This window comes from Nelumbo lutea, chromosome 2 (assembly GCF_056320005.1).
Source record: "Nelumbo lutea isolate HS-2025 chromosome 2, American lotus-T2T, whole genome shotgun sequence".
NCBI lineage: Eukaryota > Viridiplantae > Streptophyta > Magnoliopsida > Proteales > Nelumbonaceae > Nelumbo > Nelumbo lutea.
The window spans coordinates 18,179,417-18,198,623 of NC_142685.1; the positions used below are offsets into that span (position 1 = coordinate 18,179,417).

The 19,207-nt window shown below is 43.6% G+C and overlaps 1 protein-coding gene across 1 annotated transcript; it reads left to right on the plus strand.

The window, feature by feature from the left end:
* Positions 1–32: 32 nt before the first annotated feature.
* On the plus strand, positions 33–18,076 carry LOC148868937 (anthranilate synthase alpha subunit 2, chloroplastic-like). The gene is made up of 3 exons (XM_088973990.1): positions 33–407; positions 507–699; positions 17,825–18,076. The coding sequence occupies exons 1-3, from the start codon at positions 120–122 to the stop codon at positions 17,863–17,865; spliced, it is 522 nt and encodes a 173-aa protein (XP_088830116.1). The 5' UTR covers positions 33–119; the 3' UTR covers positions 17,866–18,076.
* The last annotated feature ends 1,131 nt before the right edge of the window (positions 18,077–19,207 follow it).

Here is a 19,207-nt window from a genome sequence, read left to right on the forward strand (position 1 = left end):
TAAAAATGATTCAGTATTTATTTATTTTGAATTTAATAATTAATACACGCCGGGGCCGTCAATCGTCATGTTTTCAATACCAGCTCGGCCCATTTTCAGATAACGCTCGTAATTCAAAAATGGAATTTCCGTTCCTATCAGTCTCATCGCGTCCTACTCTGTCAAATCTCCGTCTTAGCCAGGTGTTTCCTGTTGTGGCAGCTTCCCGCTGTGCGGCAGCTTCCAGTGGGAAGACGAAATTTGTTGAGGCCACGAAGACAGCAAACGTCGTACCTCTGCATCGCTGCGTATTCTCCGATCATCTGACGCCGGTGCTCGCCTACCGTTGCTTGGTTGAGGAAAGTGATCCACAAGCTCCCAGCTTTGTGTTTGATTCCTTCGGGAAAGACTCTCAGTCATCCGTTCTGGTAACAAAGCAGACTCCTTGCTTCCATCCCGCCCATCCCGTCTTCCTCTATGGAGAGTCAGACATTGTGACTGACGTTTTTTCCGTTTAATATTGTTAGGGACGTTATAGCGTGGTGGGGTACCAACCGACAATGGAGATCATAGCAGAGGAGAATCGGGTGACGATTCTGAACCACGTGGAAGGTCGAAGGGTGGAAGAGTTGGTGGAGGATCCCCTGGTCATCCCCCGCCGGATAATGCAGGGTTGGAGGACTCCTCAACTTATGGACACACTACCCAATACATTTTGCGGTAAGATCATATCGACATTATTATTATATCTGTGCTTCCTTTAAGCTTTACCGCATCTCTTTGTATTTCTTCTTGCTGTCGCTTCGTTTCTTCATACATTCTCCGGGAAGAAGGTGCGCACAGCACAGCGCATAGCATATATACAAGTACAACTTCATATTATCTGACAATTTGGGAGGGCTGGGCCAGGTACACCCAGGCTCAAACCTAAGCATTGAACTGAAGGTCCAGGCCCAGACCAATCCCACAGCCAAGCCTCATATGTTCAACCCGCCATCCCGTACTGAAATTTGACATATTTGGGTTGGGCCAGTCCCATCAGGCTCAAATTGATCAATCAGATTTAGATGGGCCGAAATGGATTAAAAAGATGTATGAATTTATTTACTATATCAATAATTTAAATCTTTACATAGAAAATTTATACATTTCGCATATATATATATATATGTGTGTGTGAATCTGTAATAACTGGGCTCGGATTGGGTCACTAAGGGTTTAAGCCCATGGTAAACCCGGAACTAGGAAAGCCCAATGATTAGAATTTAGAAATACAAGCCCAGCCTGTTAAAAAAAGCGGGTTAAGTCGGCCCTAGCTTGGGTTGGGCCAGCCCAAATTGCATCCCTTTTAGTAAGATCCATTAACTGCGAACAGCCAAGCTATATAATGACGTATTGCCTTCTACGGATGATATATGTGGCAATGCATAGCATATAGCATAGGATAATATGACGACAATGGAGGATCTCAAAATTCTTATAGGGAGCGTGTACGTCGTTTGAAGATTGTTAACACAACGTCCCACATCACGGACATTCCCGTCATGTATTAAGAACATCTTCAGAAATTAGTTAATGAATACTGTTAAAAAATTAAATAAATAGTGTTAGTTAAAATAATTAGTTAAAAACCCGAATTAATAATAAATATCTAATTGAAATTTCGAAATTAAATAAATATCATAATTAAATAGTTGAACACAATAATTAAATAAATACCATAGTTTCATGGATTTACTAAAATGGTATGTATTTAATTATGGTATTTATCAATTACAATATACGGTATAAACACCATAATTTCATGGATTTAATTACCATTTTAGTATTTATTAAGGGGTATACCATTTAATACCGTAATGTTAAATAAATACCATATTTATTAAGTGGTATACCATAGTAAATACCATTTAATACCGTAATATTGACATAAATACTGTAATTATTAAAAAATATCGCAATTTAATACTGTAGTTAAATAAACATTGATAGCTAAAAGAAATACTTTATTTTAATAAATATTTTTATTAGAAAAATAATTAAATACCAGAATTAATGATAAATACCCTAATTACTGTTAAATACTGTTAACAAATACTGCTATTTATTTTATTAAAAGTATACCATAATTAATTAAATACTGGGTGATCCATACCCAAATATTAACATCATCATCTTCATCCGAATGCGTTTCCTAGAGGTGTAGCTCATTGCTGCCAACAGGGCAGTGATGTGGCAGTGGATAATGGGTAGAAGTGAAGAAAACGTTTCCTGAGGCATTGGTACCAAACAGAAAAAGTTGATGTTGCTCCAGGAAATATTCTACCTAGCAGCAATGATTCCAAACAAAAAAAAATGCACCATTTTCTAAGAAATGGTACTTCAAGCCACACATTAACAGCACCATTGCTGCAACTGCATCGATGCCAAACATATACATAGAATACATGAAAAAAGTGCATTGCACAAAAGTAAGAAATGAGGCTCATTTAATTCCTTACTTGTTGGGCTTGAACCGGGCTTGAAGTGTTGGTTCCATGCCCGGCTCAGAATTTTATGGGCTTAACGCGATACTAGGCTGGGTTGGGCCAGGCCAAGAGTGATCACCCCTAGCTGGTTTGGACAGCGATGGTCAGCTCAGGACTTTGCACCCAATTCACTCGATCGAGTTCCCACATGGCTCCTCATCTGGTGGCCACGTGTCAGTTCGGGACTGGGCCATGCGGATGGGGCTCATCAACATTGTCTTTGGTCGGAACTCGTTCTACTGGCCCTGGGAAGATTTGAGTAGATACCACCACTCACCAGTAATTGACATCTAATGAACCTCCCAATTAAGCTCTGAATTATGAACAGTGTCGGCAAGAGCAAGTCTATGGTCTTGAGTGACTTTTGCATGAAAATGATCATGAAATAGATCAATGCAGAAAAAAAGTGCTGCATTATTAACATACGTTTATTTGATTATTTTCAAACAAGAAAAGGCAATGATGTCTTCATGAAACGGTGATCTATGAAACGGTAACACGTGGATACTGACCCGATGTAAGTGATAACTTAGCATTGTGGCCTATTACGGATAAGTAACGGGCCCATAAAGTCGCTCGCCACGACGCAAGTTCCGGGTTCTTCGAGCTACCCTCAAAGGGATATTCCGAGGCAACTTCAGCTTGCAAGTAAAGAAAACCAGCTCGCCCGAACTCCCAAGCAGTCAAGTCATCCCGAGCACTAATTCTATTAAGGGTACTCCTGAAGTATTCCGAGCTCACAGCAAAGTAGCTCGTGAGTGGGTCACACGAGTATTCCACAGGAAGCTTCTATCTGACAGGCCGTACCAATCAGACTGCACCATATCCCTTACTGATGGCACAGTCCCTGTCCTTTCGATAGTCTGTGCCCACGTCTCTCAGTAGGTGGAGGCGTGCCTGTCACTTTGGAGATGTGTCACTCGCTCGGGTAAGGAGTACGTCACAACGGTCACCTGCGGTCACCTGCACAGCCCTGGCAGGTAACGGCTGTGGCAGGAGGCCCAGTGACGGTTATGTCCGATCTCCCAAGGAGCGCCCCTATAAAAGCCCTTAGGGCAAAGGAGAAACTTCTGCTTGGAACCTCAAATCTCTCGAGTACAGGAAAACTGCGTTACCTCCACTCTTAGCCTTCGTTTTTCCCTTAACTTCCCATACACAGTACTAACTTAAGCATCGGAGTATTCCCATTGGGTAAATCCCCGGGAATCCTTCCTTTCATCTTCTCAGGTGTCGTTCATTGCCAGCAAGGAGCCAGTCAGCAGTCAGCTAGGAGTGCCTGGATCGTGCTACATCATTTGGTGTGGTCTGTGGGAATCGCTTCAAAAGGCCTTTCCCTCTAAACTCTTTCAGTTCCTTCTTCTTCCTTGAAACAATCCAACATTCATGGCTTCCCCTAGCAACGTCGGTCGAAGCACGGAAATGGATAACTCCAGGGAACAACCTCAGCTTCCTACTGTCTGTATTGGACAATTCACCGCCCCTCTCTCAGCGGACGGAATCCCCAGCTTGAACGTGCCTCTCACAATGGCACCTGTCATGGCCCCACTCCCTACTACAATCAGAACGATGCTCACCGAACCTTCAGTTGTGCCCCCGGTGGTCGGCCCAAACCAGCTGGAGGACCTGATGTAGTGCATGAGAGCCATGCAGGCCCAAATGCAACAGTTCCAACAACTATAGCTCTATCAACAGCACGTGCTGCACTAGGTCTCCTAGTACCAGTATTAGCAGCAGTTCCCCCAGCTGCCCCAACCTTAGCTTCAACAGCCTCAGCTCCAGCCTCGCAGCAAGCCAAGTCTCGCCGCCAGAGCGAACACTCTGGCCGAGGATAGGCCCCCCAAAGTCTCCAAAAAAACCAAGCCTCCCCCCACGACAGCCGAGAGAGACCGGCTACCCCGATCTCGTTGCGGGTGGACAGGTCGGGAGGACCCCGGCCCAGCCGGTCAACGTTGCCCTGACAGTCGAAGTGTGGAACCTCGATTCTTGAGAACTGGTTCAAAATCCTAGCAACAGACTCCAAGCAGGCCCCTTTCGTCCGTAGCCATCACCAGCAGACCGGGCTACCCTCGGCGCAAACTATTCTGGATAGCGCGGAAGTGAGCAGCACGAACACTGAGCTCGCCGATCTATCACCTGCGGTTTGCCCGAGCTCTTGGGCAAAGAAGAGGTAGGCTCGGCCGAAGCCAAAGCTCCCCTTCTCTCAGTTCCGTCCCCCTATCTTCCGAACTCCTGGCGGTTCCGATGCCCAAGGATTTCAAGCTCCCCCCTCTTGACAAGTATGACGGGTCATTCTACCCAAGTGAACATGTAGATGCCTTTCAGTCACAGATGCACCTGGCACGAGCCAGTGAGTCGTGCATGTGCATGGCCTTCTCCACTATGTTTAGGGGAGCAGCCCGCACGTGGTATCGGAACTTGGCACCCGGGTCAATAAGAAGTTGGGCGCAGTTCGCACAAGCCTTGACGTCCCACTTTGTCACCAGCAAGCGGTGCCCGCGAGCTAAAGAAAGCATCTTCAACATAGCACAAAGGGAGGGAGAGTCCACCAGGAGTTATATCAAGTGGATCAATGACGCTTGTATGCAGATACCGCGCCTGGATCCCGCTGTACGCCTTGCAGCGACCAAGAAGGGCGTGAAGCACAAAGAGTTCAAGTGGCACATGGTCGTCAACCAACCCGCGACCATAACCGAGTTTCTGAAACTTGCGGATAAGTTCATAGCCACCGAAGAGGAGATCAACCAGAAGGGTGAGGGTGCACCCGAAAAAGGAAAGATCGAAGAACCTCCCAGTGAAGAGGACACCTGAAGAAAAAAGGAAACAACTCGGGGTGCAAAGCCGGGTCAGCTGTTCCGAGCTCCTGCTCCAGACCGAGCTGATTACACTCCATTGAATGCCAAGCTGGCCAAAATTCCGATGGCGATCAAGGATGCCCCGTATGTGAAGTGGCCACCCTGTTTGAGGGGGAATCCCAATGATAGAAATAAGAATCTGTATTGTAGCTTTCATAAAGACCACGGTCACAATACCGAGAGTTGTAAAAACCTCCGCGATGAGATAAAGGAGCTCATCCATCGCGGATATTTGAGGAACTTTGTACAAAATAAGAATAATAATAATAATAGTAGTAATAGAACAGGTCGGCAAGGGGAGCACGGTAGAGACGCTCCCGAGTCCAGCAGCAGGCCGACCGAACAATCGCAGAGACAGCCTCCGGAGGAGAGGCCAGTTCGGGGGACTATCCACATGATAGTGGGAGGTTCAATCGTTGCGGGTTGCACTTCAGCGGCAGCTCGAACGTCGGTTCGTGAGGTCACCCGGGAGGAGCAGAACCCCCCAAAGCGGCCAAGAGCAGAAGAGTTGATTTTCTTCACAGAAGACGATGCGCGGGGGGTCCATTACCCCCACGACGACGCACTCGTGATAAAGTTGAGAATCAACAACTTCGAGGTTAGGTGCGTACTCGTCAACTCAGGCAGCTCGGCCGACATACTTTTCAAACTGTGTTTGACCAGCTCCAGTTGCAGAGAAGCGACTTGAATCCCGCAGACACTCCGTTGGTAGGCTTCAGCGGAGAAGAAGTCCGACCCCTTGGGAAAATAACAGTCCCTGTAGAGGTCGGCACGTGGCCTTGTGTGGCCAGATTCGAGCACAACTTCCTGGTGGTAGCGACCCCCTCGCCCTACAATGCCATAGTAGGTCAACCGATCACTCATGTCCTACGGGCGGTGGTATCCACTTACCATTTAGCTATGAAGTTCCCAACCGACTTCGGAGTGGAAGTAGCGCGGGGTGACCAACTTGAGTCCCGCAAGTACTACGTTGCCGCCCTAAAGGGGAAGACCAAGGTAGTTGATGACCTTGAATTGGAGCGACCCACGAAGCAAGGCGAAGAGCGAGCCGTGCCCACGGAAGAAACGATCGCGGTCCCGACCTCGACAGCAGACCCAACTCGGATGCTCCAGATCGGCGCTTCCATCCAGGAGCCCCTATAATCCGAACTAGTAATTTTTTTACTTCAAAATTTAGCCCGGACTCATAACTCACAAGCTGAACACTGATCCTGTAGTTAGGCCCGTTAGACAGAAGAAACACAACCTAGCCCCGGAACGGTGGAAAGCGGTCGACGAGGAAGTCGAGAAGCTCCTTGCAATGAACTTCATAAGAGAAGTCCAATACCCGAGTTGGGTAGCCAACCCCGTCCTGGTAAAGAAGGCCAACGGCAAGTGGCGCATGTGCGTCGACTACACCGACCTGAACCAGGCTTGCCCGAAAGGCTGCTTCCTGCTCCCCCGAATCGACCATTTGGTGGATGCGACCTCAGGGCATGAGTTGCTCAGTTTCTTGGATGCCTATTCGGGCTATAACCAGATCAAGATGGACATGGCAGACGAAGAAAAGACTGCCTTCATCATAGAGTTCGGCCTCTACTGTTACAAGGTTATGCCCTTCGGGTTGAAAAACGCAGGGGCAACCTTTTAGAGGCTTGTAAATAAATTGTTTACGCCATTAATTGGCAGAAAAGTAGAATGCTATGTGGACGACATGGTCGTCAAAACTCAATTCTCACATGAATTAATACAAGACTTGCGTTCTATTTTTTAAATTTTGCGTAAGTTTAATATGAGATTGAATCCAAACAAGTGTGTTCGGTGTAACCTCGGGTAAGTTCCTAGGATACATTGTTAACCGGCGCGGCATTGAAGCCAACCCGGATAAGGTTAAGGCCATCTTGGACATGAAACCACCCCGAAAGCTGAAAGAAGTTTAGAGGTTGAATGGCTGCATAGCCGCCCTAAGCCATTTCATGTCTAATTCGGCGGACCGCTGTCTGCCGTTCTTTAAGGCAATAAAGAGCAAAGGGTTTGAATGGACCCAAGATTGCCAGCTCGCGTTCAACGAGCTCAAAGAATACCTTACTAGTGTGCCGACCTTAATCCGACCCGATGAGGGCGATGTTTTAGAACTCTACCTCTCGGCGAGCGACGGGGTGGTCAGTTCGGTACTAATAAAGGAAGTAGGTCGGGTCCAACGACCCATCTATTATGTTAGTAAAGTATTGTAGGGAGCAGAAACGAGATACCCGGAGATGGAAAAGCTAGCATACGCATTGATGATTGCAGCTCGGAAGCTCCGTCCGTACTTCCAAGCCCATACTATTATCGTCCTTACCGACAAACCTCTGAGGCAAGTATAGCTTAAACCCGAGGTCTCTGGTCGTTTAACGAAGTGGGCCATTGAGCTCAGCGAATATGACCTCCAGTACAAGCCGCGAACTGTCATTAAGGCCCAAGTCTTAGCAGATTTCATAGCCGAATGCACATTCAGCTCCGAAGTTCCTAGTCCGGTTGAGTGCGAGGCTCCCACCTCGGTTGAGCCCGAAGCTCCCGGATCGGTCGAGTCCGAACCCCGTGAAGTAGTAGCCAGTGTGGCACCTCTCCTAGCTCGGCTAACCGCGAGCTGGGATGAAGAGCTTGGATCCTTCACGTAGATGGCTCCTCGAACCAATAGGGCAGCGGTGCCGGAATAGTTCTGCACGGCCCAAGCGGCATGAAACTGGAGTACGCGCTATGCTTTGAGTTCGAGGCATCCAACAATGAAGCAGAATATGAGGCGCTGATTGCCGGACTAACCTTAGCCAGAGAAGTAAAAGCCAAGCACATTGTTATCTACAGTGACTCCCAGCTCGTAGTCAACCAGGTCACGGGTGAATATGAAGCTCGCGAGCCAACCATGGTCGCCTACTTAGCCAAAGTCAGAGAGGCCCTGCTCGACTTCCAATCACACTTCATCAGACGGATCCCTAGGTCGGAGAATGCCGAGGTCGATGCCCCGTCCAAGTTAGCCAGCACTAGCGATATCACCATGAGAACCGTGTACATAGAAGACCTGTCTCGGCCTAGCATTCTCAGGGGGGGTAGAGGAGGTCACTCATGAGCTTCTTGTTACACGGGACCCTCCCTGCAGATCGCAATGCAGCTAGAAGGGTGCAACGCAGGCAGCTAAATACGTTATGATAGACGAGCGGCTATACAGGAGATCCTATACACTCCCCTACCTGCGTTGCCTGTGACCTACTGAAGCCGAGATCGTACTCCGTGAAACTCATGAGGGTCTGTGTGGCGGACACTTGGGGGGGCAGGGCCTTTGCCCAGAAAGCGTTTCGGCAAGGGTATTATTGGCCAACAATGAAGGCAGACGCCATTGAACTCATCAGAAAATGTGACAAATGTTAGAGACATGCCAATATTCACCACCGACCCGCTGCCGACCTCAAGTATCTCACCAGTCCGTGGCCCTTTGTGCAATGGGGCATCGATCTACTCGGGCCATTCCCGCCAGCAACAGGTGGAAGAAATTTCTTAGTAGTGGAGGTGGACTATTTTACCAAGTGGGTAGAAGTCGAGCCCCTCGTGACGATCACAACCCGAAATGTCCAAAACTTCTTTTGGAAGAGTATCGTATGCCACTTCGGACTACCTCGGGTATTGATTTTCGATAATGGCAAACAGTTTGAGGACATCAAATTTCAAGATTGGTGCCAAGACATGGGGATCCAACATAACTTTACTTCAGTCGCGCACCCTCAAGCAAACGGTCAGGCAGAAGTCACGAACAGAGCCATCCTCCGCGGACTAAAGGCACAGCTAGACCGAGCTAAAGGATTGTGGGCAGATGAACTACCCAGTGTCCTATGGGCCAACGAACCATGAAGAAGACCGCCATGGGAGAAACACCCTTCAATCTCACCTACGACACTGATGTAGTGATTCCCGCAGAGATCGAAGTATCTACGTTGCGCCTGGAAGCATACAATGATCAAACAAAGGAAGATGAGCTACGTACCAACCTCGACCTATTTGACGAAGTAAGGGACCTCACATACATTAGGACCGCAGCATACCAGCAGAGGGTAGCTCGGTACTATAACGCCAGGTTCAAGAAGCGAAACCTCTGTGTTGGCGACCTAGCCCTTTGTAAAGTTATGGTGCCTGAGCCCGGTGCTGGCAAACTCGGGTCCAACTAGGAAGGTCCTTATCGAGTGAAACGAGTCCTCGGGGAAGGAACCTATGAGCTCGAGACCCTCGAAGGGAAACAAGTACTTCGAGCATGGAATATCGTCAACCTGAGACAATATTACCTGTAAAAATCAAGCGGACCACGCGTCCCTTCCAAAGCCTAAGGGACAGAATACCGAGCTAACATGACCTCGGCACAAAAAGCCCCCAATTGCCACTTCGGCTTAGGAGAAATCCAAGAGCGGACTACGGGTCCCTCCCAAAGCCTAAGGGCCAGAATACCGAGCTAACATGACCTCGGCATAAGAAGACCCCAGTTGCCACTTCGGCCTGGGAGAAATCTAGGAGCGGACTACGGGTCCCTCCCAAAGCCTAAGGGCCAAAACACCGAGCTAACAAAGGCCTCGGTGTGAAGAAAAGATACTTTAGTGACGAAGGCAAGGTATGAAATATTAAAAGCGTAAATAGCTCAGGTTTAAACCCTGCGAAGCATAGCTCGTCCCGATACGTTGGTCGAACTGAGAAATAGCCAACCAATGCTTAGCTCGAACGTACGTTGTAATCACTCCGTGATATAACACAGAGGCCTTGAACATGACAAATCGGGATAACGCCTACCAAAGAGCCCTCCTTCAAGTATGTAACTTTAACAACTCAAATGATAAGATTGCTTTAGTAAAAATAAAGAGAGTCCATCATACTCAGAAGAAGGAAGAAACTTTCACTGGCAAAAAAAAGAAAAAAATAAAAGAAAAATGACAAGTGCAGTAACCGAGCTAAACAGCTCGGGAAAGGTTCCATCATCATAGGGCACAACCGCCCAATTGAAAACTTGTGAAAGACTGGGTTTACGACACCCAGAAGCCACAGAAGCCCAGAGAAACGCCACCTCAAGAATCCGCCTCCTCATCCTCCGGAGAATCAGACTCCTCTTCATCCGCCTGGTCCATTGTCTCGGGAGATAGACCCTTCATAGTAATGTTGTCGAGGTTGAGCCCAGAGAACTTCTTCCGAACCAGCCACCGGTAGTGCTTAAACCCTGAGCGGTATGAACCCGAACCATACTCCGCCTGGAGGTCATGAAATTCCTGGGAGTCTTTAAAATCCTAGACCGCTTTCTCTCGCTCAGCCTCCACCATCTGATCAAAGTTTCGGGTCCGGTTTAGAAGAGTGGACTCCAAGTCCCGCACCTACTGCCTGAGAAGCTCCCTCTCCCCCGCCATCCTTGACGATTCCTCCCTATAGCGTGCGCTCTCTTCAGTAAACCGAGCGATTTGAGCTTCTTGGTCATGGACAAGCAGCTCTTGAGACTCGCTCCCCTTACGGGTGTGATGGAGCTCACCCCGGATCGGTCGAGCTCGACCTGGAGCTTCTGGTTGGTAGCACGCTGGTCGAGGGCGTCAACGTGGTGGATGTGCGTCTGGAGAGCCATGGCATGGATGGTAGAATTTATCTATCGACAAGAAAGAAAGATCAGAAGACAGTGGAAAAGGGCAAAACAAGAGAAGAAGAGGGAAAAAGGTCACTTACCACAATGCAGTGAACAGAGGCGAACGCGGATAGATCCCCGGGCTCCATGTTTCCCCACTAAGCGATTTCATCATTGGTAACCGTCTTTTGGCTCCTCCGGTGGGCTACCAGATAATCATTTACAGCTTCCCAGTTTCCCACTGGGAATCGGGGGTAAGGACGGGGCTGAAGGGGGTTGAAGGATACCTCCCCTGGCTGGGGGAGCTCGCTTCCCCCAGGGTTAGTCCCACTAGTCCCCTCAAGAGGGGGCATCGGAACCTCGGGCGAAGGAGAGGGCAGGACCGACTCTGCAGACCTGAATTTAGTGCTTCCCGAAGTCGGGGTGCGTCCTCTTCACTTGGCATCTCTGGCTGCCTGAGAGAAGGCAACGCGAATTGGCACTAGACATGATGGCTGCCACAATACCACACGGTATTAGTCCAACAATAAACAAAATGCATGTGTACACAAGTCACAAGGCACTACGCGACCTAAAAGACCGACCTACCTGGGCTCAAGCCTGCTTGCACGAGCTTCTCCTCGGCTAAGTAGTCCGAGCAATGGAAGCCTACCTACGCCCGGGACAGGGTCCAGCTCAGGCCCTGGTCCTGGATAGTGCCCCTCCAAGCAGCGGGAAAGGGCCACCCCTCGGGGTTACAGACCACAAAGTAGTCCCGCTTCCAAGCGGGAATCTTATTCGGCAGCTCGTATAAGAGCTTATAGCCACGACGGGGGGAAAGGTAATAAAAGTGCCTCTCCGGAGGAACCCTAGGAGCAGCATTCTTTATACAAAGGATAGAAGCAAAATTATCAAGATCTAAAGGAAGGTAGTACTCGTGACACAAGGATATAGTCCCAACCATGTTTCGAACAACGTTGGGATGAATCTGGTCAGTAGTGACATTGAAATGATTCAGCACCTCCACTATCAAGGGGTGTAGGGGGAGATGCAAGGCAGCCTCCAGCTGTTTTTGAAAGATCACTATATCGTTGAGACCACGCTCCCAGGGGAAGTTGCTAGTAGGGAGGCTATAAACCAGGTCCCTAGGGAGACGAAAGTAGCGGATCAGAGACCTGAGTCTCTCCGTTGTCATTAAGGAAGGGCCAAAGGTATCAGGCTCCCTTCCCCTAGAAGTAGATGCCGTATCACCAGAGGCTTCCCGAGCCTTCGGGATATGCTCCCAGGCTCCTCATGAGCTTGAGGGAGCATCATCATCCTGGCTATCGCCCCTGTGGTAGGTATGGCGTGGGTACCCAGACATGGCTGACGGCGATTGGGACTCACCAGAGTAAGACGGAACGAAGCAGACTGAAGAACTCGAGTAGGCTAGGCGAAGTATGCGACCTCAAAATCCAAAGGATGGCGTGGCGAAAGATAGGGCTCGAGGGGGGCCCCTATTTATAGCCCCCGCCCTTACAAATTGACGACCCAGATCAAAGTAGATCCAGCGGTCCGCAGATATCCTGACCGCATGCCTTTTGAAAACCGAAGGCGATTGGCGGCACATCTTCCACGATTGAGGTAGTCACAGCCGCACGGCGTTTGGAATTAAAGGCCACCTCAGCACGTTTTTGGAATCCGAAAAGTCAGGGAAGACAGAAGATCTCTTGATTCCCGCGAATGCATTTAATGAGGGTAGTCAATCAAGTTTGAATTTTGGTCAAATCAGTCCATTGCGCTTTATAAACTCCCTGCGCTAAGGCAATACTCTTAGCCCGAGGAGTGGGGGGCAATTGATGAAGGATGATTTGACCCGATCTATGAAACGACGACGCGTGGACACTGACCCGATGTAAGCGATAGCTCAGCATTGTGGCCCGGTATAGCTAAGTAACGGGCCCATAAAGCAGCTCGCCACGACGCAAGCTCTAGGTTCCCCGAGCTACCTCCAAAGGGATATTCCGAGGTAAATTCAGCTCGCAAGCTAAGAAAACTGGCTCGCCCGAACTCCCAAGCAGACAAGTCATCCCGAGGACTAATTCTACTAAGGGTACTCCTGAAGTATTCCGAGCTCACAGCAAAGTAGCTCGTGAGTGGGTCACACGAGTATTCCACAGGAAGCTTCTATCTGACAGGCCGTACCAATCAGACTGCGCCATATCCCTTACTGATGGCGCAATCCCTGTCCTTTCGATAGTCTGTGCCCACGTCTCTCAGTAGGTGGAGGCGTGCCTGTCACTTTGGAGATGTGTCACTCGCTTGGGTAAGGAGTACGTCACAACGGTCACCTGCGGTCACCTGCACAACCCTGGCAGGTAACGGCTGTGGCAGGAGGCCCAGTGACGGTTATGTCCGATCTCCCAAGGAGCGCCCCTATAAAAGCCCTTAGGGCAAAGGAGAAACTTCTGCTTGGAACCTCAAATCTCTTGAGTACAGGAAAACTGCGCGACCTCCACTCTTAGCCTTCGTTTTTCCCTTAACTTCCCATACACAGTACTAACTTAAGCATCGGAGTATTCCCACCGGGTAAATCCCCGGGAATCTTTCCTTTTATCTTCTCAGGTGCCGTTCGTTGCCAGTAAGGAGCCAGTCAACGGTCAACTAGGAGTGCCCGGATCGCGCTACATCACTTAGTATGGGCAACAACCTGGTCAAACAACTAAATAACACGAGATAACTAGGGTAATTAAGGGAAATCTTAGTAATAAATTCCTTTTCATTTTTTGTGAAATTCATTTTCATTTCAGAAACAAACAACAGATTATAATCATCATCCATGTTCCAACTAGAAACAAGAAACAACCCACAGATACAAACAAAAAAATGCGACCACAAACAACCACAGAACAAACTGAAACGAAGCTAAACAACAAGGAAACATAGGACACAGTAGAAACCTAACAAGACCATACCAACCTCAAACCCGCCAAACGAGAAAACTGGCTGGAAAATATTGCTGTGTTTGATGGAGTTCAGCACCATCGGTTAAAAGTTGTGAATTGTTGTAAAGTGACTTATTGATGTAAATATTTATATCGATTTTATCAATGTTATATTTACATTGATTTTATCAATGCTAAATTCTATCGTGAGTGGAGTTTTACATCGATTTACACGACTGATAAATAGGGATCAGAATGTTTAATTACACTGGTCCATATTTTCATCGCAAACAAATGCAGTCTAATAGCAATACCACTTGGGGGAATTAAAAGCTTTATATCCTCCAACTACTTGTTGGATTTTACTAATTAGGCTGTGTTTGGTTACAATACAAATAAATTTGTATTGATGCAAAACTATGGCAGTGCAAATGATTTGAATGTAAATTCTGACCTGTTTTTATTTCAAACTTTAATTTATTTTGTTTGATTGCAATATAAATAAAGTAAATTAAGATATAAAGCAAAATAAAGTAAAATCCAAAACAAAATTAAATAAGAATTTATATTTTTTTCATTTGCATTTATATTAATGCAAATATAATTGTACTGCAATCAAATACAACCTTAAGGATAAATTTTGCGTTGAGCCCATAAGACTTGTAGATTGTGGTGTGTGTATCAATGAATGAATTTAGTTGGTAGAGCTGTCAAGAAGCTAGCTCGGTCTAACAGAACTGACCCTGCCCTGTTATATGGGGCATGGGAGTGGCCCAAATCATAAAAGACCACCTATGTAAATGCGTGTTTAGATTTTTGCCCCAAGGAAGGGTCCTCACAGCAATTTGCACATATACATCGGGAACATCTCCTATATATATTTGTATGTTTTCATTAATAGGGAAATGTTTTCAATGCATGACTGCAAATTCTATAGGGTGGATGTGACTTGTGAGGCCCATTATGTGGATAAGAAATCCAGATTCATAGAATCTTTTATTTCTTTGATTTATTCTTTCTTTTTTTAAGAGTATCATCTCCAAATAATATGTTTAAAACATGGTTTTCAAAATCAGACCGGATGGGATCATCGAACCAGAAAAACCAGGTCCGTCACCTTATCAGTTCCATTTTACTCCAAAATCATTGATTTAGTTAGTGAACCACTGATCCAGGCAGTTGAATTGTTAATCCGAATAATATTTTTTGACCAATTTATGTTTTTTTTTAATTTTTAATTTTTCTGTTGGAGTGAGCCATCCATTCAGACCAAATGGTCGGACCATTTGACCCAAGACCAGACCCAGAACAGTTCCCTGTCTGATCCGGTTTTAAAAACTTTGGTCTAAAATTTTTGAAACAAAAAAAAATAATAATAATAAATAAATCTAAGATTTTAACTTCAACGGCTCAACCATCAAGTTTATTAAATAAAATTTCTAAGTTATTAGGGCCTGTTAGTTATAATCGGGTCTTATCAGGTTGGCTGATGATGAAGATCGACTTTTGGCTTGTTATTTAAGAGACTAGATTAGCATCATATGCCTTTATTTGACAATGGGATTCCCCGACTCTGTACACCCTTTGCAATCAGAGAAATTCAGTAGCACATTGGGAACATCTCTTATGAATTTAATATACGTGTAGAGGTAGAGGAGATATTTCCAATATACACAACAGAGTTTTTGCTTGTAAGATGTCAAGTCTCATTTATTTGTAGTAAATCCTGACACATTCATGATTACTTTAGATTCCCTAAAAATAAGAAGATAGGTATAACATACTGTACATCCCCAAGGCACAGTCACCTAAAAGAACATACCAATTACCACCAATCTTGTAACAAACAGTACAGGTTATTAATGTGTTTATTTGTAATCAGATGCATAGCCTGCTGCACATGTTTTGTCCTAGTAGATTCAAAGTAGTTCTGGATTATCAAATCAATACCTAAATTAAACTAAGACAAAATATATGGTGAAATAATTAGGATACATTGGGATAACTAAAATAAATCCCAAAAGTTATATTAATGACATTATATTTAGCTTTTAGATGACTAACGGGGTATATAAACATAAAAAACATGTATAATTTATGTGAAATATGAACTACCAGGAAACAGTTGAAAAATGTTTCTTAGGTAAACAGAAAATGTTGAAAAATGATCGAATATAACTTAAATTTTATAATGAGTTATTTAAAATTTGTTAATAGGCTTGTGACAATAAGAGAAAATGTAAATTAAAATTTAATTAGAAATCATGGGATTATTACAAGTAGTTGAAGGGGAACGGGGTGATAGATTTGTTGTCTCTCAACTTAAAATCGTAGTCTGTTATTCTCTTTTTGTAACATTTTTGGATTTAACTCTGGAATTCAGTGGAGCTATTGGGAGGATAGATTCAATGGCATAAGTTAATGAGGAGAGACAATGGCAGTCTTTTGTTTTTTTTTTTACAATTCTCCTAAGGGCAACTTTCATTCATCACGACAATGGAACCAATTAAAGAAATAAATTAAAATTAAAATTAATGACTTAAATAAATAATTAATAATGAGGAAAGATAATGGGAGCTACTCAACGAAATAAACCCGAATTTGAATATGGGAATTAATGAAATAATGAGAGAGATATAAAATAGATTTGATTTTGAAGTCATAGAGAAATAGGGAGTGTAGTATTGGCCAACACAAGCCAATACCATGGACACAGGTGGAACTACGTGGGAGAAAGAGATGGAAATTGGGTTGAAATGCAAATTAGAGGTATTCATTATATGGTCCAGACCACGGAATTGGACCAGAGAGAGAGAAGTATGCATTTAACATTTAAACATATTACATAACTCTTTATTAAGTAAATATAATAAGATTTGAAACTATTAACCATTAAACACCTAATCAAACAAAACAATTAAACATAATCTCCGGTCAAAAGATTCAATTTGATATTTGAATTATATTTATTATTATTTTGATTTTAACTTATAATAAGATGTCCAAAGCCATGCTTGTGTTCAAGAAATTGTGAGCGTACTTATATTTGACATTTGAATTATATTTAATATTTATGCAGGTATATATATGTTATTTGGGCTTTCTAATTGAGTTAAGCCCAATAGAGTGTTCCAAACTGTATTAGAAACCAGGCCAGACCATAATAAAATAATCTAGTCTTATTTGATTTCTATACTAAAATGGTTTGGTATGATTTGAGAATTTTCCAGATCATAATTTTTTTATTTATTTAGTTTAAAATATTCTTCAAAATAGAGTGAGCCGGACTGTAGACACCCTAATACAGAGGATGACTCCAATGAAATGGTTATCATTTCAATTATATTGTATTGTATGAATAATATAATTATATAGTCTAAATGTGTGTGTGTGCATGATGACATGCCATGGGCTGATCCATCTTTGGGTTGAACAGCTGACCTGCAATACTGAGGGAAAAATGGTTCAGCCTCGAGTCCATTCTTAAAATACATACATTAAATCTACTTTTACTTGCTATCATCTATGCTTTCCTAAGGCTCAGTTTGGAAGAAATATAAAACAAATATGTACAATGCAAATACATACAAAATAATATAACATATAATAAGGTTTTGCACTCTACATGTTTGCATTTATACTCCTTCCAAACTGAGCCTTAAGCTTTTATTACCTTTATTACATTGGTATTTATATATTTTGATCTTCTACGTATTGTGTGCCAATGATCTTTTCCAATTGTTTGCCCATCCTTATTCTTTGATGCATCAATGTATATTTCCAATTAATGTCATGTAAGAGGATGCCAAATGACCCATATTTGGTATTTTCACTTTTCAGCTTGTTGTTTTTACTTTTATAACTCATTGCACATTGTTAGTGTTTTATCTTTGAGTTTATAACTTGGTATATGTTTAGAATCGTGGGCATTTATTCACTAAACGTTTGTATTTGATTTATTTGCAGAATTAAAAAAAGCAATAATAAACCCGTTTAGTGATACTTAAGCGCCATTAGGCACCATTAAGTACATCAAGTCATCAGCAAAACAGTGAATAAATGCCTATCCGTTGAGAGAAGCGTTAAAATAAAGTTTCCTCCAATGAAAAACGTGCACATAAATCAAAGCCTACTTTTGCAAGTCTCTATATGTATAGATTGCACATAATGTGAAAATGATGAATCAACACCTATGTAACACCATTTATTGAAGAATTAGTGTTTTTCTTTGGATAAGTTATACTGAAAAACATTGTTGGAGAAGAGGGATTTAGACTGCTATCATTGTAATCCTTTTTTGTTATCATTGTTGGAGAAGAGGGTTTAGACTATTGTTATTGTTAGAAAAGGCGAGTAATTCTTACCATCCCTAATAGGGCTGTTCATAGGTCGGGTTGAGTCAGTTTATTGGTATTTTTTCAACCGACCCGACCTGGTTGGTTTACTTAGAAATGAAATCGAAATTGACCCAGTACTAAGTAAAACCGACCTGATCGGTTTGGATCGGTTTTGTGAATGATTCTCTCGGTATGAACGGTAAAGGATTCAAGTCTAAAAAGGCAAAGGTTAGATGCTTGAAAATTAAAAATGATTTGATGGATTAAAACTGATATTTTATATATCAGAAATTATATATATATAATATGTATATTTCTGAAATAAAGCTAATATGTATATATATATATATATAAATATATATCTGAAATATATATTAAAACTGAAATATATATATAGTAAAATTGAAATATATCATATATATATATAATATCTGAAATATTATATATAATATCTAAGTTGGTTTATGTTTTTTTTGTAACCCAAAACCGACTGGTGAGAAAAAAACCGGCCAACTTGGATTGGATCGGATCGGTTTGGTCGGTTTGGGTCTTGTTATGAACAGCCCTAATCCCTAAGAAAGACAATCAAGGTAAACAGTCTTAAAAATATTAAAAGGATAATTTTAATATTTTTTTTTTAAAATTAAACCACACATATTATCATGTATATAATACAGATAACTAATAAACTGCAACAATAAATACTAATTGATAATTTTCAAGAGTTCAAGCACGATAATGACATATTTTAAAGTTCGGGTGTTAAAATGAAACTAACCCAAATTATAATGTACTGAACTACTGATATGCAATTTACCCTAAAAATAGCATACAAGAGATATATTCAATAATAAGGTTCAAAGTATCAATATCTATTGTATCACTTTTGATTCTTAATATAATTATTTACAGGTATTTTGAAAACCTTCTTTTTTAAATAATATATAAAAATATATTTAAAACTGAAACTTAAGAGAAAAACTAAAAAATAAGAAAAAAAGTTTAAATTACC